The 19311-nt window shown below is 49.0% G+C and overlaps 1 protein-coding gene across 1 annotated transcript in view; it reads left to right on the top strand.

Moving 5' to 3' along the window:
* Nucleotides 1-13941, top strand: part of ARHGAP10 (Rho GTPase activating protein 10) — a 219264-nt gene extending 205323 nt beyond the window's left edge. The window contains exons 21-23 of the mRNA XM_056118966.1: nucleotides 11049-11180; nucleotides 12216-12307; nucleotides 13288-13941. Of these exons, the coding sequence (XP_055974941.1) occupies nucleotides 11049-11180; nucleotides 12216-12307; nucleotides 13288-13376 (313 nt within the window). The 3' untranslated portion in view covers nucleotides 13377-13941. The remainder of the gene's footprint in view (nucleotides 1-11048; nucleotides 11181-12215; nucleotides 12308-13287) is intronic.
* Nucleotides 13942-19311: the final 5370 nt, after the last annotated feature.

The following is a 19311-nucleotide window of genomic DNA, read 5'->3' as shown; positions in this document are numbered from 1 at the left end:
CCTAATACATATGTGTATGCATATATGTGTGCATATTAATCTATGTATTTTTATAAAAATATTTAAGTATTTCAAAGAATTGGGGTTGCCTGAAATAAGATAATGATGTCATCCAATATGACTTGGGCATTCTTGGGGCATTAAATGGAATGGAAAAATGATCCTCACATTACTTGATTTTTTATAGTTATCGCTGAATTCACATGAAATGTTTATGAACTTATTAAGTATTAAAGGAGACAGGGAGAAATTTGGTATGCTAAGATATGGGGGTGACCCCTAGTCTTTGACAAAACCTCACCAAAAATAAGAGTGAAACACAAGGAGATAGAGTTTTGCAAATGGCAATCCCAACTCCCTGTCCCAATAGTCATATATTTATTTTTGGGGGGAGCTTTTTGGTGATGTTCAGGGGTTACTCCTAACTCCACCCCCAGGAATTACTCCTGGAAGTACTTGGAGGACCATATGAGGTGCCGCGGATTGAACCCGGGTTGCTGTGTATAAGACGAAAACGCTCTATGTGCTGAACTATTGCTCTGGTCCCTCTGGTCCCTTATATGTATATTTTTATCTGGTTGTGTGAATTTAAGTTGCATTTCCCACCCCTCCCTCCCCTCCCGCCTTTAACTATTACCTTTTCTAGAAGTATGGTTTTGCTCTGGTCCAATAAGCAGCAATAACAGGTTCCATAGGAATGGTCACCTGTCATCCTGCATGCTCTGGGGCTGGAATTTTGGCTGCTTTCTTCTTTACTTAAAGCAGAACCTCTTCTCTGATGAGTGTTGAGTGAGCATGCGTCACCGGCGGGGCAGCTCTGCAGCCAGGCGGCATTCTGAGCATGCTGCAGTCATTGCTCAATTCACAGCACGTCCCGCCTGATATTCTCGGTCATAAATCAAGTGGGGAGTGAATTCCCCACCTTCCTATTCATACAAATTTTAAAATGTCAGCCTTGAGAGAGCAGAATGGGAGGCGGGTGTGGAAGTCAGTCTGGAAAGGAACCTTCCTGGAACACTCGGTCGGGACTTTCCCCTGCTTTGAAAAGTCGATTTGTTTCTTTGCTCATGCATTGGAGAAAATCCATCTCTTTCTGTCTTAAGTAGCCTAGCAGTGTCTTTGACTTTTTTTTTTTTTTAACATCTGCAGACTGGCTCCTGTCCGCATACGGGCCCACAGACAGGCCAGCCTGAAGCAGGACACCCGTGATGTTCAGATGGTCCACACCTGCAGATTGGCACTGTTCTCTAGACTTATGGTTAAAATTTACCATTCTATAGAATGTTTCCTGTCTTTTCTGGAAAGGATTCACTTGTGGGTGTACGTCAGTCCAGATTGGCCATCGCATTTGGCAGACTCTGCAAACATACCATCAGGGTTACCCTGTTGAACTAATGAACTCAGACTGCCAGGCTCACAGAGCCACTTAAATTTCTGGGGGGAGCTTGATAATGCATTTCCTAAATAATCCCAGGTGCTGATAGGGAAACCGGGAGACAGACCACGAACCCTGCCCACTCCACCTCCCAGCCCCTTGCTATGGTGTTGGTTGAACCCAGACTGCCTGCAGAGAGCCATAAGGGGCAATGAAAGAAAGGTCTTTTAGGATGGCATTTGCTGGTTTCCTATATCCTGTATGTGCGTTGTGAGTCCCTATTTGGAATAGACTCCCCTCCTTTCCTTGCTCCTGATGTGTCTCCAGGATGGAATTTGAGTCAGGACTCCAATCCCGGTAGCCCAGTCTCTGGGAGAATTCTGTGGCATTTTGGGTCCTCACACCTACCACTTGATGTTTGGAAGCCACCTTTGAGGATCATTTAACAGTTCACAATCATGATCATAATCATCCTGTTGTTCATCGATTTCCTTGAGCAGGCACCAGTAATGTCTCCTTCATCTTAGACCATGAGATTTTAGAAAGTGCCATATTCAAGGCTCTTTCAGGGTCGGGAGAATGAGACCCATCATTGTTAATGATTTTTGGCATATTGAGTACGCCACAGGGAATTTGCCAGACTCTGCTGTGTGGGCAGGATGTTTTCGGTAGCCGGCCGGGTTCTCCAGAGTAAGAACTAGATAATGAGATGTTGAGTGGTCGCGTGCTTCGGGGAGCTGGGTTTTATAGTCCCTGGGTCTTGGCGGTTGATGAGATAACACGGTGCCGGGGGCAGTTGATGGGTGTAACGCCTAGCTACTGGAAGATGGGGGATCTGGGTGGAGGAGGCCCAGTCCCGACCTGAGCAGGCTTGGAGATCTTAGCCCCAGGACCCCATGCCTGGGTTCCCGTGTCAGTTCCTTCATGCATGCGGAGAGTAGTCTCAGCGTGGCTGTGGCTGGTTCTGGAGGTCTTCGGCTGCAGTTAACAGTTACCCTTCTTATTTGATACTTCAGTGATCTCTGCATGCAGATAGGTAATTAGTGCCATATCTGTCTGGCAGCCATTGTATCTGTCCGTCCATCCAGTTGACTTTAATGCTGCATGTGCTGCTGTGATTAAAATACTTTTAAGTGGCTTAGAAATGATGACAACTGTTGGGTCTGGAACAACAGTACAAGCGGGTGGGGTGTTTGCCTTGCATATGGCTGACCCGGGTACCATCCCTGTCATTCCATATGGTCCCCTGAGCACACCCAGAGATATTCCTGGGTGCAGAGTCAGAAGGAATCCTGAACATCACTGATGTGGCCCAGAAATGACTCCCAAAATAATAATGATGATGATGATTGATGATGATGATAAAGGAAGTACATCAGGTATTGCTTGTAGTTCTGAGGCTGAAAGTCACGAGGTGGGGTCTCTAGACAGCACATCTGGTGGGAAGCTGCTCCCGGTTACCAGGCAGTTGACTCCGTTCATCTGCTCACGGTGGAGGCCACAAGAAGGAAGCCATATTTCCTGCCTCCCACAAGTCTGCCTGTCCCATTCCTGAGCGCTCAGCTCACCTCCATTGGCCCCGCCTGGGGATGGTCTACAACTTTGCGGTGAAACACCAGCTTCTTTCCCTCTTTCTAGAATAGGTCATAAAATTTCCTAGTGGTGGGGGAGTGCACACCAGCAGTTCTGGGGGACCCTGGAGTGCTGGGGATTAAATGTAGATTGGCCCCAGCTAAACTCCGTAACCCCAGTTCTGTCTCTCTGGTTGTACACTTCTTGGTGATTGGAATTGGGCCTTAACTTTCCTTTGAACTTTTTAGTGATAGACTAAATAATTTATCCATAAATAATTTACTTCCCATTGTGGCGCTTCTGTATTTATGAAAATGCTTCCCTTTAGCAGCTATCACTTCCTTCTGTCATCTTGTGTCTCTCAGGCCTCTCTGGTTGGTTTCAGATCCTCCTTCCTCTTGCTCTTTCCCTAAAAAGACGAAGAGCTTTTCCTTGAGAAAGTCACAGGACTCATCCACTATTTTTATCTTACAGCATTTTCCTTTGTTTCGCTGGGGTGCGTTTCCGCATTGCTTTTTTTATTTAATTATTTTATTTTATTGCTTTTTGGGTCATATTCAGCGATGCTCAGAGGTTACTCCTGGCTTTGCATTCAGGAGTTACTCCTGGCGATGCTCAGGGGACCATATGGGATGCCGGGGATCGAACCCGGGTCGGCCGCATGCAAGGCAAACACCCTACCCACTGTGCTGTCGCTCCAGCCCCACATTTTTACATTTCTTCATGTTTCAGTCTGCCCCCTGTTTACCAGCCATCAACTCAAATCCTCCGGTACCCTGTGGAGTTGGATTCAGCGGGATCTGAGTAGATGCCAATGAAGCACCCTGTTCCCTTTGAACCATAGTTGCTGGCTGGGGCCATGAGGATCATCTCAGAGATCTTCAAAGCAGCCATTGTGGGGCTGCCTGGGTTTTATCCAGGTTATCACCAAGACTATGCTGTCCTGACAGACAGAGTTCAAATGGATGTGGGTCTCCCGAAGCCCCACTCGCTCTGTCGTCCAGAAATGCTCATGACCCCAGGCCAAGGGCAGCAAATTTGCAGAGGGAAAACCTAGAGCGACTGGGATTCGGATCGAGGCCAGGTGTAAATACTGCAGTAGCCTGTGACAGGTAGAAAACCATCCAGCGGAATTGGATTGCTGGAGTTTCTGCTGGTGTTGACGACTTGTGGGTATCAGTCATTACGGTCAGTCAATCTGGAGCTATTACTTACCTGCACCCTCAGTAAAATGGTGGGGAGGTTCATTGGCAGTGAAGAATTGCTAGCTCAGTTCCTCGGAGGACATTACATCATAGGTCAAGGTGTTTGCAGTGTTCAATGTCATATATATTTTTGTGCCAATAAAGCAGTTTTCTCTAAACAGGTTTTTCCTCCATTGTAAACGATGGTGTAGTCGCTTGATAGGATGCAGCCACTTTTAGGTTGCCTGCCATGGACAAAATCCTGGCATGGGAGCCACACCCAGCAGTGCTCAGGGGATCAGCCCAAGGAAGTCTCTTTTAAGAAGTATCAGGACTGGAGAGAGTTCAGGATTTAAGGTTCCTGCCTTGTACGCTGCAGCTGACCTCGTTTAATTCCTGGTACTGAAGGGGAATTGGAGTCAGTTCACGTGAGAGCAGTGATTTCTCTTCCCTGCTGGGTCGTCTCTGTACTCTGAAGGAGGCAAAAGTGCTCCTGGATCCTGGAATTGGGGGCTTGTGGGCCTGCCAGACAAGCTGCTGGAGGTGGGGTGTGGGGTGACAGCAGTGGTCTTTGGAGCTTAACACTTAGGGCCTGCCTCCCCGCCTCTACTTCTGAAATGTTTGTGTTCTATCGCTGCCAAAAAGTTTTTAATATGCACAGAGCATCTAGTCTGTATTCGGAGAAGATGAGGCCCCCCCTCCCTTTGAATCAGAAACAGCCTATACTGCTGATTTCTTCCATTTCTTAAAGCTAAGCTCTGGAAAGGGAACACACACTGTACTCTGGTTTCATCATTTTGGTGTTTATTTTGGGTTTTGAGATTTTTTTTCCCATTGTGAAAATGAGAGGGTCATTTCCTGAAATAGATTTTTTTAACCATACCCAGTGATGCTTAGGGGTTACCCCTGGCTCTGCATTCAGGAATTATTCCTGGCAGTGCTTGGGGGACCATATGGGATGCAGGGGATTGAACCTGGATCAGCTGCCTATAAGGCAAGTGTGCTACCTGCTGTACTATTGCTCCCTGAAATAATAATAATTATTTTTTTAACAGCAAGGAGTGTTAGTTTTTTTAAGGAGAGAATTCTCTCCTCATTTTATATGATATGTATTTGTGTGTGTGTGTGTGTGTGTGTGTGTGTGTGTGTGTATTTTCTGTGCCTTTGTCCCCTGCTTATGGCTTAGCCCACCACTTCCTCCCACGCTGCTAATCAGGCTTCTCTCTTTATCTTTGACTTTTGCCATTTTAATTATGTATCTCGGTGTGTGCCCACTTGGGTTTATTATGTTTAGAAGACTTGAAGCTTCTTAGATCTGGGTGTCCAGTTCCCAGGTCTGTACATTTGGGGAAGTTCTCAGCTATTAATCTTTTGAAATGATTCTTGCTTCTTCCAGAAGTCCTGTGACGAGAGTGTTCTCCTTCTTGATGGTGTCCCATGTAGCTCCTGTTATCTTCATTATTTGAATTTTTTCTTTTTCTTGTAATTTTGGATGTTTTTCCATGACTTTATCTCCAAGTTCTACTGATTGACTTTTTTTTTTTTTGCTTCTTCCATTCTATGGTTGAGACTCTATTGAATTAAAACAAACAAACAAACAAAAACTGTTCACAGTGCTGTACTTTCTGATTGGAGTTGTCCTCAAAAGATTTTCTGTCTTTTAATGTCATGACTTCCATGGATATTTTAACAAGCATCGGGAGAACCGTGGCTTTGAGCTGCCCCACAGGGAGTTTTTTCCAGGTTTTCTTCTTGACCCTTTGGTGTGTATGGTCAAGGTTCTGATGTTTGATGCTCCGGAGCACCCAGGTGAAGGATGGACAGTGCCCAGTCACAGGCCCGGGCTGTGTCACAGCGCCCAAGAAGCCCAGTGCAGAGTGGAGAGGGGGCTGGCATCCACCAGTGAGCAGTCCTGCCTCCTAGGGGGTGCTGGGTGTTGGGGGAGGGGAGTGGTAGTCACCTCAGGGCCTTGCTGACCAGCAGTCAGTGTAGACCTGCAGGCTGGGGCCGTGAACATTTCTCTCCACCTCAGCCAGCTCAGCTGGTTGTCCTTGGGACATACTTCTTGGTTCACTTTCAGGGTCCGTTACCATGGAATTGAGCTCCAAGATGGCACCTGCCAGTCTCCCTCCCACGGTCCCTACTTATGTCCGGTCGTGTTTTACCTCCCATGCCAGGGTGGAAACTATAGGATTGGGGTTCTGGGTATTCAGTGCAGGCCTCCCTGCTCCCCAGGGTAAAACGCCACACTGTGGAAGTCTATCCTCCTGAGCCTATTGGTCCCTCTGGGTTGGCTTTTGTGGTGAGCGTGAACCACTCTCCTCAGTCCTTTGATGTGAAAGTTTTGTTCACGAGGCTTTTAGGACAGCCATGGTGTACATCAGTGTTTCTCAACCAATAGCTGCCTTCTGACCCTCTTTCCCTCCTGTGGCCCCCCCATTTACAGTTTTCCTCTGTGGCCATCTTGGAATATCCTGGTGGTCTACAGGAGTTCATAAAGCCCTCAGCTGAGAAATGCCTCTGTAGATGGATTCACATGTTGGTCTAGATTCACTGTGATTGCAGGAGGAGGTAGAAAGAGCTGTTCTCTCTGGGCAGCTTTGCCCCACCCCTAGAATCATGAAACAAAATTGATCCTTGGACTGAGAATATGGTTTACGAGATGCAGGCCCTGGTTCAATCCCCAGCATCCACACAGACCTCTATGTGGCCCCCTTCTTCTACCCTCCCCCACTAACAGCAATACCAAAACAGCTGTCAGTAAGTCTAAACTTCCCGCCACCCCTGCATTCTAAAAGGTAGGGAATAGATCATGTTAAGATTCACTTTCATTGCTCACTAAATGTCAAACAAAGGGTTGATATCCACCCTATATTAATCACTCTCAAAGGTCAATAGCAGTAATGGTGTATCTCACAGATACTCAATTAAAAAAATTAAAAAAGTAATGTGGAGTTCATGCCCAACTCAATCAGCTTAATCAATGGCTGAATAAATAGCAGTACTCCTACATTAAAGAAAAAAAAAGGTAAATAGCGAAAAAAATCAAACAAAATAAAAAAAATGAGAGGAGTTGAATAGACATCCTCAGAGACATAGAGTTGACCAATAGGCACATGAAAATATGTTCACCACTGATTTTTAGAGAAATCCAAGTAAAATGACAATGAGATATGGATTCCATATGAAAAGGATTAGTACCAGTAAGTGCCATCAGGATGTGGTGAAGACATAATTCTCGTTCATTGTTGGTGGGCATATTGCATGGTTCAGCCTCTCTGCAAGATAGTTTGCAGATTTCTCAAAATATTACAAATAGGCTAACTGGTGGTGATATTAGCAGTAGATACTACGTCCAAACTTAGTTTCCAAAATAATTTTTGAACTTGAGATTCTACCAAGAGAGGCAATTAACACCAAAAGTAAATTTAGCAACGGTAGACCTTGAAAGGTGGCTTAATTATTCTAATTTTATTACTTTGAACATTTATTGTTAAAATTTACCATGGATCCATGTTAAACTGCAGTAAATTAAAATTATTTCCATTCCTATTCTCTTTTAGCATATCTGTTTTAGCATAGTTCTTATAAATATACATAGATACGTGTATATGTATATATATATGTATATATATGGTTTTGAGTCACACACAGCCATGCTTAGGAGTGACTCCTGGCTCTGTGCTCAGGGATCACTCCTGGTGGTGCTTGGAGCACCATAAGGGACCATGTGGGACCAAACCCTGTTGGGTTTGGTCCATGTACAAAGCAAGTTCCCTACCCACTGTTCTATCTTTCTGGCCCTGGACTTAGTAAATATTACAAAACTTTACACACATTTTTTTTTTTATCCTGAAGGACAGTAGAAGCACACTGGAGACAAACATAACAGAAAGGCTAGAGCTTGAGTCATGGATGATTTCAGCTCCCTGTTTGGGGGAGGAAGCCGAGTGTGGGGCCAGGCCTGGTTGCCTCTCCTGTTCCAGCAAGAGCTTCACTTTCCAAAAGGTGGATTTTCCCTTGATGAAAAACAAAAGCCATATTAAAAGGAGAGAGAGAGAGAGAGAGAGAGAGAGAGAGAGAGAGAGAGAGAGAAGAGATGAAGATCAAATAGGTAATATCTATAAAATTTATGACCTATATTTTTAAAGAGCCTTATAAATATACCTACACTGTTACTTTATCTTCCTCTGTAGTTGTCCTCCCTCTGTGTGAGTGGACCGCCATTATTTATTTGCTTGGCTATTGATGTCAAGAAAGAGGTGACGGGGTGTGGCAAAACATCTCATTCCCCATCCCAACCGCCCTCGAAGCACCTTGAATAACGGCCCCAAGAGAGAATGGCAATTGTTGGGCTAAGTGCAGTCTTAAATTCCCTGTCAGCATGTCACCTGTTCATTCGTCTCCTGGGCTGATTAGTCAGATACCACTGAAGGTTCATTTTCTGCTCAAGAATCAAGTGACTCTTCTGGCTGAGGCTGCGGCTCATTTTGAGATTTATAGGTTTCTTTGCTTGCAGTGAAATAGGTTTTATGACTTTTAAATGAATGGCGGGATAGGGGAATTGTACGTAAGTTGTTTGGAGAATGATGCTTTGGAAAAGGTATTCCCTACTCATCCTCCTCCTCACGCTCGCTCCCGCCCCCAGCCTGCCCACTGTTCGTGATCCTGGCAGAGGAAACCTGTGCGTACTAAATATCTCTCAAGTCAGTCATGCAGGGCAGAGTTCTCGCGTGTGCGTTTGAATCGGTCGCTCAGGTGTTGCTTGGTTCCACAAGTGTGGTGTTTGGAAAAGAGCAGCTCAAGCCTGGATCCCGCCCCCAAAGTAGGAGCAAGAGCTGAAACCATCTCCGGACTGCACCAGTTAGTCGACTTCTGCCAGTCTGCCTTTGAAGCGATAGCGTCATGCGGCGGGGATATAGTGACTGGGGAGAGGCCCGCTAGGGGAGGGAAACTTCCAAGAGCCTGGGGGTCGGGGGTGTAGAGAGGAGTCTGAGGAGAGTGAGCGGGGACATAGCAGCGAGCCCCAGGGGTTCACTCATTCCAGGTGGGTGGGTAGGGGCAGCTGATAGAACAGGTTGAGAGGGGATGGGGCTGGGCCTAGCCAGGTTGCCCTGGAGGAGGTGGTGGTACCTGCAGCAGCCGTGACCTCATCAGGAGAAAGGAAGTGGAGGGGGGGAAGTGCCTGGGAGCTCCCGGAAGTGGACAGACACAGTACTAGGAGGGAACCCATGGCAGGGCCCAGGGATGGGCAAGGACTTGGCAGCTGCTCGTGGACACTGGTTTTCGTGGATAAGGGTGACTGTGGCCGCAAACTCAGGTTGAGGAGCACCTGGGGTTAGCAACCGTGGAAAGCGTTTCTTACTTGAAGATGGAGTGAGTGAGAGGCAAGTGTTCAGCTCTGTGCTTCCAAGTCAGTGCTCCCTGGCTTAGCCGCGAGCCTCTGGTATCAGGGTCCGAGGGGAAGCATTCCATCCGAGCGACGCCGGCCTATTGAGTGCTCCTTGGGGTTGAGGGGCGCCTCTGAGATTCTGACCTTTCTACTTTAAGTTTGTTACAGTGATAAACTTTAGGAATTATGGGGGTCCTCAGACAGTTTTGCCTGTTCACGAGTGTTCCCTTATATGCGCTCATCTTTGAAGAGTGACAGTGCTCATTCCCTACCACAATGACAGTGTTGGTAGGGAATGAGCACTCTGGACAAGAACTGGGTGCTGCAAGTAGGGAAACAGACATGTGTATATATATATATATATATATATATATATATATGTAGTCACCTGTATTGGTATATATATATGGTAACCTTCCAAGGCCTGTATTGCAAACACCATGATGCTCAGAAGGAAAGGGGGGGGGAGGGAGGGAGAAAGAGGGGGGGAGTGAGGAGGGAAAGGGAGGGGGAAGAGAGAGAGGGAGAGGGATAGTAAGTGAGAGAGCGAGCATGCTTGGCATAGAGACTGAGTTGGGGGAGGTGTTTGGGGAGGGGGTTATGGTGGGAGGGAAACTGGGGACATTGGTGGTGGGGACTGTGCACTGGTGAAGGAACAGGTCTTGGAACATTGTATGACTGAAACCCAGTCATGAATAACTGTCACTGTCACTGTCCTCCTGTTGTTCATCAATTTGCTCAAGCGGGCCCAGTAATGTCTCCATTGTGACACTTGTTACTGTGTTTGGCATATCGAATACGTCACGGGGAGCTTGCCAGGCTTCGCCGTGCGGGCGAGATACTCTCAGTAGCTTGCTGGGCTCTCCGAGAGGGGCGGAGGAATTGAACCTGGGTAGGCCGGGTTGGCCACATGCAAGGCAAACACCGTACCCGCGTGCTTTTGCTCCAAAAAAGTATTCATTTACTTATTTTTTAATTGAAACATAGATACTGCTTTGTACTCTTTTTTCAGAAAATTCTGGAAAGTCACTTTCTTTTCATTTTCAATTTTGTTTTTGGGTCACACCCAGCAATGCTCAGGAATTAACTTTGTAACTGAAAAAAAAAATAGAAGAAAAAAAACCCCTCGCCTTTGCTCCCCTCTAGAGGAGCCTAGATTCCCTGGCAGCCCTTTCAGATGACAGGGGAGAACTGTAAATGTTCCCAGGCCAGTGTGAAATCTTCGGCATTCCTGGCGGCGAGCATGCCTGCAGAGTCCGCGACTTTTCTTATTAGCTGTCAGCATTGCTGTCTGAGGGGTCCAGGCCTGGCATTGGGCCCTCGGGGGGCCTGGGGTCCTGCTTGGTGAACCGATTCCGTGTTCTGGTTGGGGGGAAAGGCTGGGCCCGGACAGTGTGGCCCCTTCTGCTGGTTAGGAGAGAGGGGACCGCATGTGGGCAGAGCCCACCAGGGTGTTACACACACACACTCTTGGTGTTGGTGGCCTTTCTCTCCTTCATTTCATCCTCCCCACTTGCACCCGTAGGCCAGGCCAGAGCCGCTCGTCCATGGTCCAGTGGCTGAACCCGCAGTCCCCGAGCACGCCCGGCAGTGGCCCAGTCACATCGCCGCCTCCACCCAAGGCTTCACCATTCCCTGCAGAGAAGCCCCCGGAAGGGTAGGTGGCAGGGGTGCAGCATGCGCTTCCCACTAGGGTGCGCCGGTGCTCTGCAGCATCTCCAGTCATCACCTGGTCTCTGAGCGAGCCTCAGTTTCCCCGTTGGCGCTCTGGGAGACAGGCCTCAGCACTGCTCGTGCAATTGGGGCTGGTTGTGTTTGCAGCTGGTAGTTTGAAAACCAGCAAGTGGTGTCGCACTCCTTGTGTGTAATGTTCTCTTTCCTTTTTGGGGGGCCGGGGCGTGGGGAATAGAGTGGGGTCAGAGGGTAGCCCTCAGTGATGCTTGGGGGAGCCAGATGTGGGTTGGGGATTTGAACCGGGCTCCACCCAAGGGCCAGGCGAGTGTTCTAATACCTGCCCAACACGTGCCCTTCTTTTGAGCAAGGTGCCCTTGGCCGTGGCAGGGGCTGCTCTCTGCCTCCCGGGCCGTGGCACGCTGCCTCCTGGTGCATCTGCTCCGTGGCCCGGGCTCTGCCCTTCCCTGGCGGCTCTTTCCCTGCATGGCAAGTGAGGCTCAGAGCCCACTGTGTTGGGGGATGGTGGAGGAGTGTAAGGGGTGTCTAGATTAAGACCCACGTTAGAACACCAGGTGCCTTGCAGTGGCACGAATTCTAGCTGGCGGCATAGATGGGGTGGGGCATTACCAAAGTCACTGAGCCGGGCCTTGTGCAGACCCTGGTCCTGTGAGATGACCTGGGTGGCCCTGGGGAACCCTGGGGGTGCTTCAAGATGGACTGGCGCCACATCCACTGGGCAGAGATGAGGTATTGGCAGCGAGTCTGGGGATGCTGACCCCCCTCACCCCCAGAGGCCCCCCAGAGCAGAAGTAGACTTGAAGTTAGTCACTCGCCCGGGAGCTACGTGCTTTGTTCAGGGTGTTTGCTTCCCTGTTCCTTTTTTTTTTTCAGGGGTGGGAAGGAAGGGAAGGCACTGACCCACGAGTGACCGAGGAATGAGGTTGGGGAACCGGGAGGCCGAGGTGGGGTGCCCGCAGTTTCTCACTGCATCGTCGCCTGTGTCTCTCGTCCCTCCCAGCACCAGCAACCGCAAGGCGCGAGCCGTGTACCCGTGCGAAGCCGAACACAGCTCGGAGTTATCGTTTGAAATCGGGGCAATTTTTGAGGACGGTGAGTGTCGGGGTGGGGCACTGGACTCAGGAATTATCCCTGGTAGTGCTCAGGGGACCATATGGATGCTGGGGGGAGGGTCAGGAGAGGGCCTGTTTTTGGGGTGCCCAGGAGCTGCGTCCTGGGGCGGGGGGATCTTACACCCTCCGCGTTGCTCTCATCCTCCTCCTCCTGCTTCTCCCTCTCGGCTCTTCCCTCCTTTCCTTGGCTGTCCGGGAGTTGGCGCCACGTGGAGTGAAGAAACGCGTCTGACTTCCAGCCTTGCTTTCCAAAACTTCTGGCCACTACTCCTAAGTGCTTCAGCCAGATGGGGGGTTACAGACCCCAGAGCCATCACGTGTGAGGATGAGGACCCCACGGGATGGGCGACCCCTTTTCATAAGCAGAGGCACAGAAACTCAGCCCAGTGTGGTTTTGCTGGTGTGGGTGAGGGGAAAGGCCGATCGACAGGAGCCAGATGAGCCAGACCATGGTTTGTAGGCGTCTCTGCTATTAAAAAGCGCTGGGGCTCCCGTTGCGCCGGGTTTGTTCTGCCGGGCGCTGAAGCTCTGGGCTGCTGTGTCCAGCTCTGTCCGCACCTTGCCTGTCCCTTGACCTCCCTGGTCCTCATTTTCTTTTCTTTTCTTTTGCTTTTTGGGTCACACCTGGCGATGCACAGGGGTTACTCTTGCCACTGCACTCAGGAATTATCCCTGGCAATGCTCAGGGGACCATATAGGATGCTGGGAATCGAACCTGGGTCAGCCGTGTGCAAGGCAAACGCCCTACCCGCTGTGCTATCACTCCCCTCCCTGGTCCTTCTCGACGGGCACGGGTGAGCGAGCTGAGGGTGGCCAGGACCCAGCCGGCCACACACAACCCCAGCTGTGTCTGGGGCTTCAGCAACAGCGTGAGGGAGGACCCCTGTCAGCTGAGTTCTCAGCTCGCACCTGTGTCTGCTTGGGGCATGCTCAGCCAACGTGGCCACTCTTCCCTTCCAGTGCAAAGCTCCCGGGAGCCTGGCTGGCTTGAAGGCACGCTGAACGGCAGGAGGGGGCTGATTCCACAGAACTACGTCAAGCTGCTGTAACCCCTGCAACGTGAGGACCCCGCATGGACCCTGGCACCCGGCGGAGGGGAGGGTGGCCGTGGCCTCCTCTCTTGCCCAGGAATGGGCCTCACTGCCCTTCGGACACGTGGGCATCACACAGCACGGATTGGCACTCCGGGGGTGCAGGGGAGGGTGGGGGGGACTGGCAGAGGCGGGGCCAGAGGATGGCACTCCCCAACCACTGGGGGGGACTCTGGGGAGCGGGAAGCCACCGTCAGGATGGACAGAAGGGACTGGGCACTGGTGGAGCCCTTGACGCCTGTGATTTGGAATGGTCTGGCCCAGGGATCAGAAAGATGCCCATGTTTTCTCAGTTTCCTCGGGGTGCCCTCGGCTTCTGTGAATGAGGTATGCTGGTGGGCCTCGGTATCCCATATCCGGCGGCCTGATCCCAGAGTGCAGCCTATGTGGGGGGGGGCTTCTCCCTGAAGCCCCACCCCCAGCCCCGCCCCCACACTCACTGCCTGGATGCGTCACGGGCTTCTGGGGGCCCCTCACCTGCGTGCTGTTGTCCAGACACTGCCTTCTTGCCCCGCCCCCCCAATCTCTGTCCACGAAATAAACCTCTCATTTGCTATTTGCTGCGTGTGGTCATGGGGGGTTGCGGGGTGGGGGACGGCAGCCCCCCACTCACTGGGGCCCTTGGTTTCCTGTCTCTCCCCTGCCCTGGCGGAGAGGGAGTAGCAGCAGCTCTGAGTGTCCGTCCACGGTGGCCAGGTGCGTGGGCACTTTCTGGAAGGAACCAGCCGGTCAGGGCACTGATCCCTCAGTGAGACGGAAAGTTTCCTGGAAAGCAGAAGAGAACCGCCCTGCCGAGGAGGACCATGGCAGAGGCCTGAGCTGTGGTAGGGTGCATGTTGCGGGGTTTTTAATTTATTTGTTTTCGTTTGATTGGTTTGGGGGCTACATGAGGCTGCACCCTGTTCTCAGGAGCCTGTTGTGGTAGGGCTCGGGAGACCCTCTGGGGTGCTGGTTCCTGTATCCCATATACTCTCTGGCCCCCTTGTCGGGGTTTCTAGGATAGTTGGGACTTTGTGTTCTTTATCAAAGTCTCTGTGGGTTCCCTTGGGTTTTCTGGACACGGCTGGGTAATTCGGGGCCTGTTTGTGTCACTGGGTTAAGACTAACATCCACGGGCCTTGTCTGTATTTAAGACCTTAGGACATGTATTTGACCATTTGCCCAGTACGCTGCGACCCAAGGCCTGGGGCCGAAGAAAACCAGGGTCCCCGAGTCCTCAGGGGAGCCCTGGGAAATGACAGGAATGTTTAGGACTTTGGATGGTGGCCGCCAAAGTGAGGTTACACTCAGGGCAGGTGCGGAGGGGAAACTGAGGCTGATCTGTCACGGGGCCTTTGCCTCTCCTGCCAGGCTGCTATGATCCCTGATAGAGTGGCCGGTGGGGGGTGAGGGGGGTGCAGCTCCATTGTCCGTTTGTCCCCACCTGTCCTTCTGTTTCCCACACTCTATTATTGCCATCACCTCTCTGTGGGACCCAGTGAGGCTGGGATGAGGTGTCGGGACTCAGACCTTCGCCAGGGGAGTCCCTGCCTCAGCCCTGAGGGGTCCCATCTCCCCCTCCCATCACCCCTCCCCCACTTGCTCCATGGTCTACAGACTGAGCAGCGGGGCCAGGACCTGCTCTGGGGTCAGCATGTGGCCCATTCCTGTATCCTGAGGGCCCCTTCTAGTGCTGTGGGCTGTGCTCAGAGCTCCGCTCCTCACCTGGTGGATGAGAAGGTGCACCCCACTCCAGAGGGACCCTTTAGTGTCGGGTGTCCTGTGGCTGCACCCCACTGCTCGCTGATCCCGGGATCTGGTCTGGGCCGGCAAGAACACTGCCACTGTGTCTGTCCTCTGCTCTCACCTAGTGTCCCAGAGGACACCCATCATCCCCTGGCAAACCACTGCACCTGCAATCGTGGGACTTGAAAGGCAAGTTCCACAGATGTTGTCTTCGTGTCATTTTCGTCTGGGTATGTGGCATACAGGGACATACTGGGACGGTGCTCTCTGTTTGCTCCAGGACGTTCAACCTACAGCAGCAAACAGCTCCCTGATTATAAATCCATGGCGCTGCATAATTGTTCAGGCAGACAGTGGCGTCTGTCTGAGAGCAGATGCTTCATGCTAAGGCGACAGTTCTGAAATGCAGAGTGGGATTCTCTGGACCTGAGACGACTTATAGAAATAAAGCCACACTTCACCCAAGAACAAGCTTGCTCTTGTGGCCTGGGTTGGCTTTGGTTTAAAGTAGGGGACTGTACATGGGGAGGGCGCTTGCCCTGCACGCGTGTCACCCAGACTCAGTCCCAGGCATCCCATAGGATCTGCTGAGTCTGCCAGGAGTGGTGCCTGAGCATAGCCGGGTATGGCCCCCAAATTAAAAAAACATAAAGTAGGGACTGTGTAAAGCCTGGTTCCCGGATAGCATAAACTTGTGATGCCAAATTAACATTTATAGCAGGCGATTTTCAAATGCATTTACCAACGAATTCTAAAGGAGATAAAGTAGCCGGTTCTCCAAATAAATCACCGGTCTTCTCAGGTTTAAATTTCTCCATGTACTGTGTCTGATGGCGAGGCCCTGTTCCAGAAATACATCTATTGTATTAAAGTTGAAATACAGCTTTCAAAACGGTCTTCTCTTCCTGAAAGCCACGTTTCTTGGGGGGTGGGGGGGAATCCCCCTTTAAAGCGACACATTAGAAATATGCTTGAATTCATCTGGTGAGAATATTTTTAAAAAGAGTAGCTAGTTGCTGGGGAGGGGGTGTGAAGAGTCCTGTGGTCCTCCGGGATTCATGAAGGTGAGTGCCACAACCCCCGTACAACCCTGGGACTTCTATGCCTTCCTGTACAATGTAGTCCTAAGGTATTTGTACCCAGATAAAGTTTAATTTGTATATCAGGCACAGTGGAATAATAATAAAAACATAAAACAATAGCAAGTGATTTTCACAGTGGCAATAATAAAAAAATAGATGTTAGCAATAGAGTATAATAAAATATATGTGGCTGTGGCATCTCTCTCTGAATACCTTGTTGTGATATTTTCAGACCAGGGAGGATGACAGGTAGCTGCAACCATGGAAGGAATCTGAAAATGGGTTCTTCCTCTGGTCTGCTTTAGCAGCTGTGTGGGAGTTATTATACTAGACTGACGACTGACAGGTATTTTAGGAGGCTGATATTGACAGTCATGAGCAAGGCATCACAGTCCCTAAAGAGTGTCATTAATGCTACTAACACACACACTCTTTTTTGGGCCACACCCGGCACTGCTCAGGGCATACTCCTGGCAGGGCCCAGGGGACCATATTGGGGATCGAGCCTGGGTTGGCTGCATGCAAGGTGAGTCCAGTCCCTAACATAGGCTCTTTCTAACACTATATATATATATATATATGTATATACATATATATATATATATATATATATATATATATATATATACACTCCATCTCAGATGTCTGCAGAAACGTAGACTTCAGGAAGTCCAGATGTCCCTATAGACATTCAAATGAACTCTTCCCAAACAACAGGTGGTTAAAGGAAAGGATTTATTGTAATCTGCTTACAGTCCTTTGCAAAGACAGACGTATGTTTTTGCATAAAGATATAAATTGCTTCATTTTAAACTAATTTAGTGTTTTTAATTATATGAAGAAGTTTTGGTGAATTATGAATTGTACCAAACCAAGATTTTTTTTTTCCTTGTAAGAGCAATATGGTACAAAAATAAGAGCAGACAGACGATTTGGACGGGGACAGGCATTCAACAGTGAATTTAGAATATGGCTTTGCTGTTTAATCGAGCAAAGTTACCCGGAGACGCAAGAAGAGCCAGTAACTTTGTTAATACAAAGAGCTGATGCAGACCATCGCCATCTTATTAACGTAGAACCCTTGATTGTGTGCATAGCTCGTCTGGGCTCGGAGCTGTTCTTTTTGTTCGAGCCTCCTCTGGTCTAGAACTAACCCAGTCTGCATGCTGTTATCTTTAAGCCTTCCAGGTGTGGCTTCCATGCCGCTGTGCAGGTGAAGTTGGCTGCATTTAAAGATCTGCCTAGAAATTAAATTCCTGAAATTGCAAATTATGTCGGAAAAACTCCCCCCGCTGAGCGCGGCGTCCACAGGTCTCCCATGCATAAGGCAGGTGTCTGGAAAGACAAGGTGGTGTTACCTGCGTGGTAAACGCCGGGGTAAAAGCATCTCCAGCTTTTCCGCTTTGGAAAGTGGTGATTTCACTGAGTACCTGATTATCATCACGTTCAAAAGATTAATTTGGCCTCTATTCAGAGTAGTTTAGTGCAAGCATATTGTTAAAGTTTCCCCAAAGATCTACAGCTAGCTTAGCTCTAGATAGTCGTGATGGGGGTGGGGGGTAGGGGGGGCATGAGGAAAAAAAGTCATCAATTGCATCAGTGCCAAAGAGATTGATTTAAAAAAATTTTTTTTTTAGTGTACACTGTCTTGCATCTATGATCTGCAGGGATTTTATTTTTGTTGTGGTGGTTGGTTTTGTTTTCCTTCCAAAACTGTTTTCTGTATAAAATTTTTTTCGAAAACCTACTTTTTAAAAATCTAAAAACCCTCTCTCATCTCCTCCTGGTCTCCACGCTGTTCGGACCGAGCTGGGCTCGTAGGTCACAACCTACAACCATGTTCCCAGAGCCGAGACCGGAAGGAAGCAGAGACCCAGCATGTCTGGAGCACAGGGTGAGCCTCTGCGTCCCAGGGTCTCCGAGGCTCCTGGAGCCGACGACCTGGTGGGACAGGGCAGTCTCCCATACAATGCTCCAGAACGTTCTCAGGTGTACGTTTGCCAAGTGGCACCTTCCAAACTCCCCCGTAGGGCGGGGAGCCTGGAAACCAGGGTGAGGGCCCAAGTTCTACCAACATCCCCAGCAGGAGACCCAGGACACACAGAAGCACAGGAAGGATGGGCAGAAAGGCGTCAGGACAACCCAAGAGGTCGAGGTGTGGTTATTTACAACAGAGACTGTAAAGTGGTAAATTAGATATGAAGCTAAAAAAGGCACAGCTTTCCCTTTCTTAAATACACTGTAAACGCTTCAGGAAGCATGCAGAACAGCGCACGTTACCAAAAAAAAAAAATTTTTTTTAACCTTGTTTGTTTAGACAAAGATAGTACTTAAATAGTCTCCAGCAAAATAGAATTCTTTCAAAAATACTTTCCCATTCATCCTTTGAACCATTAAAGTTTTTTTTTTCTTTTTGTTATGTGTCATTTACAAAAGTTCCTTATACCTTATTTCAGGTCCTTCACAATTTATACATACAGTAATGTACACCACAGCAAAAGACTGCAAAAAATTATCTGTAAAGCCAACACAATAGATACTAGAAATTGAAACCAAGGCATTTGTTTTAACATCTTATCCATTCTAATTAAATAATAAATGGACGCTATAGGGTGTGTGTTCACCAGTGATGCAGAAAAACGGGCGTCAGCAGGAACCCCCAAGGGGCCCCACTAGGTGCCTCGTGCTCCGTTATTACACAACAGGAATCTATCTTTTTTGATTTTTTTCCTTGTGTCTTTTAAATAACAAAAGAATATTAATGCCCCATATTGACTATACTTTTTTTTGTATGTGCAAACCAAGGGTAAGCTTAAAAAGTTCGTTAGTCCTTGAACCCTTTGAAAACAAGCCAGTGATCCCAGAATCTACATGGCAGAGTTAAAACCTCCATCTGTTAAAATATCAAAATCAGAGTTATTGACTAGATATGGCTTTTCATCCAGAGGAACAGGAACGAGTGTCTACGCGGCTGGGATTGGAGGGGGAAGAAGCCTTTTGATCCGAGACTGTTTCAGCTCCCGCCACGGCCACATTTCTTTCCTGGGCTTCTCGACCCCTCAAGACATGGATTTTTAAATTTTTTT

The sequence above is a fragment of the Sorex fumeus genome, unplaced genomic scaffold, assembly GCF_029834395.1.
Source record: "Sorex fumeus unplaced genomic scaffold, SorFum_2.1 ptg000039l, whole genome shotgun sequence".
NCBI lineage: Eukaryota > Metazoa > Chordata > Mammalia > Eulipotyphla > Soricidae > Sorex > Sorex fumeus.
Note: the sequence above shows the minus strand (reverse complement) of the source record. Positions and strands in the feature narration are given on the sequence as shown.